Below are 2,455 nucleotides of genomic sequence, written 5' to 3'. Positions count from 1 at the left end.
GCGTGCGGGCGGTGGGGGAGGACTTCCGCTGGTACCTCAAGGTGCGGCGGCGGCGGGGGCGCCGCGGGGCGCCGGGAGCAGGGAGGCGCCGTTCCCGGTGTTAAGGGCCTGTCCAGCGGGGCGAGGAAGGCCTGCGGGGCCGCGTGTCACATCGGTCGGCTTAAAAAGCAATGTGGTATTTCCCACGGTGCAAGCAGGCTGCTACAGCAGCGGCGAATGTGCGTATACGTAGACATGTGTACGTCAGTACATGTGTGACATTACACGTTAGTTTGCAATAATTAAAAGGCTTAAGTTCACGTGTTGGTCAGTGCCTCCGCTGGTGCGGTGGTTGTTAATGGAGTATCCATTGGCAGCTAACCCAGGTAAATGGCGAGATGCACTGTTCCCGTCTTTTATTTCATGCCCGTGCTTTGTAACACATTTTCCATCCAATGCGCCGAAGGGCAGACTCCCCGCGGCGGGCATACCCGCCGGGTCGAGTCAGCTCTCGGGCCTGTCGGGACAGACAGCACCGCGTACTGGCCTCCGGCTCCTTTCAGCTCTGAAACAGTGGGGTTGGTGAGTCTGGGGGGCTCACATCAGCTCCTTCAGCTTTTTAATCCACGATTATTGACAGCTTTAAATTCTCTGATTTATGTTTATTTTTCAGCTGAAATGTGGGAACTGTGGTGAAGTTTCTGAAAAATGGCAGTATCTGCGATTGATGGTATGTTTCACTGTTGTAACCTGCATCAGAATGAAAACAAGAAAACAAACCTGCCTCTCACACGCAAGAGATACTAGCATCAGGGACATGACGGCTTGCACTTTAGATGAGATAGTACTTTAATAGCTATATGCATTCAGGAAATGCTGTCATATTCCATATTAAAAAAAAATATTTGGAGAGTGTTCATTGGAATGGTGACTGTTGGTGACAAAGTATTTACGTCTGCTTTGAAAAGCTGCCTTTCTGTAAAAATATAATTTGAAGACGAATTTTGAATTGGTATCAGACTAAGGTTGTGCCTGTAGCATATTTCTCTGATGCCGATGACATCTTTTTGGAGAAGTTTAGGTAATTCAAGGTGAGTTAAGCATGCTAAATTAGCATTGAGAAACTGAAAAAGCAGGATAAAATTTGTCAGGAGCAACAGAGGGTTCTGTTCTTAGGCATAATCACCCTTCTGTTGCATACTACTGAATGGTAAGAATGTATTTTGAGGAATTAATGGAACATGCCTTTATAGACAAGACATAACTATCCATTATTCTCTATTTTAAGTCTAGAACAGAAATACTCTTTGATAATCACAGTTTTCTGAATTACAGAGCTCTCTAGTTTAAAAAAAAGCCTTCTTGTTGCAATATTTTAAAAAAGTTTAAGACCACTGTTGTAAAAACTATTTTACCTTTGCAGAGGTTTCCAGTGGCTCAGCTAGACCACAGTTAAAAATGATGCCTCTGTTGTCATGGTTTTTAGGACAGCGCTCCCCTGAAAGGAGGCAGAGGAAGTGCCACTATGGTGCAGAAATGCAAGCTGTGCTCCAGGGAGAACTCCATTGGTATGTGCTTACAAATTTAAGAGGCATCATCCATTTTACACTTTTTCTCCTAAGTTTATTTTTTAGTCCCCATTTTTGCTTGACACTGTTTGTAAAGAGCATTCACCAGGGATTATTTTCCTTGGACACTGGTGCTTGAGTTCACAACAGGTACATACTTGTTGTCATGCTCGTGAAGCAGACAGCAGGGCCTCCTGGTGCGTTCAGGTTTCTGCATGAACAAAACTCATATCCGTAATGTCATTTTACAAAAGCATGCAACACAAAACAGTGTAATGTAAACTTCTCAGGAGAAGTGAGAAAAACTGAATTCTGCTTTTTGAGGGACAACTGCAGGAACTTCTTGGTTACTTTGTTTCTTTTACTTTGTATAAGGCAATTTCTTCAGCAGAAGCAGCTGGTGCTGGGTTTGTGCTGAATAAAACTGAAGACATAATGCCACTCACTTTTACATTTATGATTTCTTTTGTTTGTTTTTAGATATTTTAAGTCAGACAATCAAACCTTACAATGTAAGTTTGTTTTCTCTTTTATATAACAAGTGAAAGTAAATAACATTTGCAGTATTTCGAGGTTTTGCTTTATCATCGCATTCCTCTTTCAAGAACACAAAAAGCTGGTATTCTTCTCTGACAGAAAATTGTCTCTCGTAGGCTCCTGCACGCAGCCTCAAGTGTAGAATAATCTGTGATACATTTCATAAACAAAACACAAAACTGTATCACTCAAATTAGAGGGGATTATATAATGCCCACATTCGTTTCCTTTTGAAGGCTTCCTCATGGCAGATTAAGAAATTCTAGTTAATTACCACCTATTAAACAAGCCCTAAGATTTTGCTGTCACTTGGGACATCAGAGTTGATAGTACTGCCTTTAAAACAATCCATTCCTAGACTAATGCTTGTG

The 2,455-nt window shown here is 42.3% G+C and overlaps 1 protein-coding gene across 1 annotated transcript in view; it reads left to right on the top strand.

Moving 5' to 3' along the window:
* Positions 1-2: 2 nt before the first annotated feature.
* The window catches only part of CZIB (CXXC motif containing zinc binding protein), a gene marked incomplete at its 5' end in the record, with an annotated part of 6,645 nt that continues 4,192 nt past the window's right edge, over positions 3-2,455 (top strand). Inside the window, 5 exons of the mRNA XM_035900216.1 lie at positions 3-41; positions 653-709; positions 1,466-1,547; positions 2,028-2,088; positions 2,201-2,220. Of these exons, the coding sequence (XP_035756109.1) occupies positions 3-41; positions 653-709; positions 1,466-1,547; positions 2,028-2,088; positions 2,201-2,220 (259 nt within the window). The remainder of the gene's footprint in view (positions 42-652; positions 710-1,465; positions 1,548-2,027; positions 2,089-2,200; positions 2,221-2,455) is intronic.

Source organism: Egretta garzetta, unplaced genomic scaffold, assembly GCF_000687185.1.
Source record: "Egretta garzetta isolate BGI_Z169 unplaced genomic scaffold, ASM68718v1 scaffold768, whole genome shotgun sequence".
NCBI lineage: Eukaryota > Metazoa > Chordata > Aves > Pelecaniformes > Ardeidae > Egretta > Egretta garzetta.
Note: the sequence above shows the minus strand (reverse complement) of the source record. Positions and strands in the feature narration are given on the sequence as shown.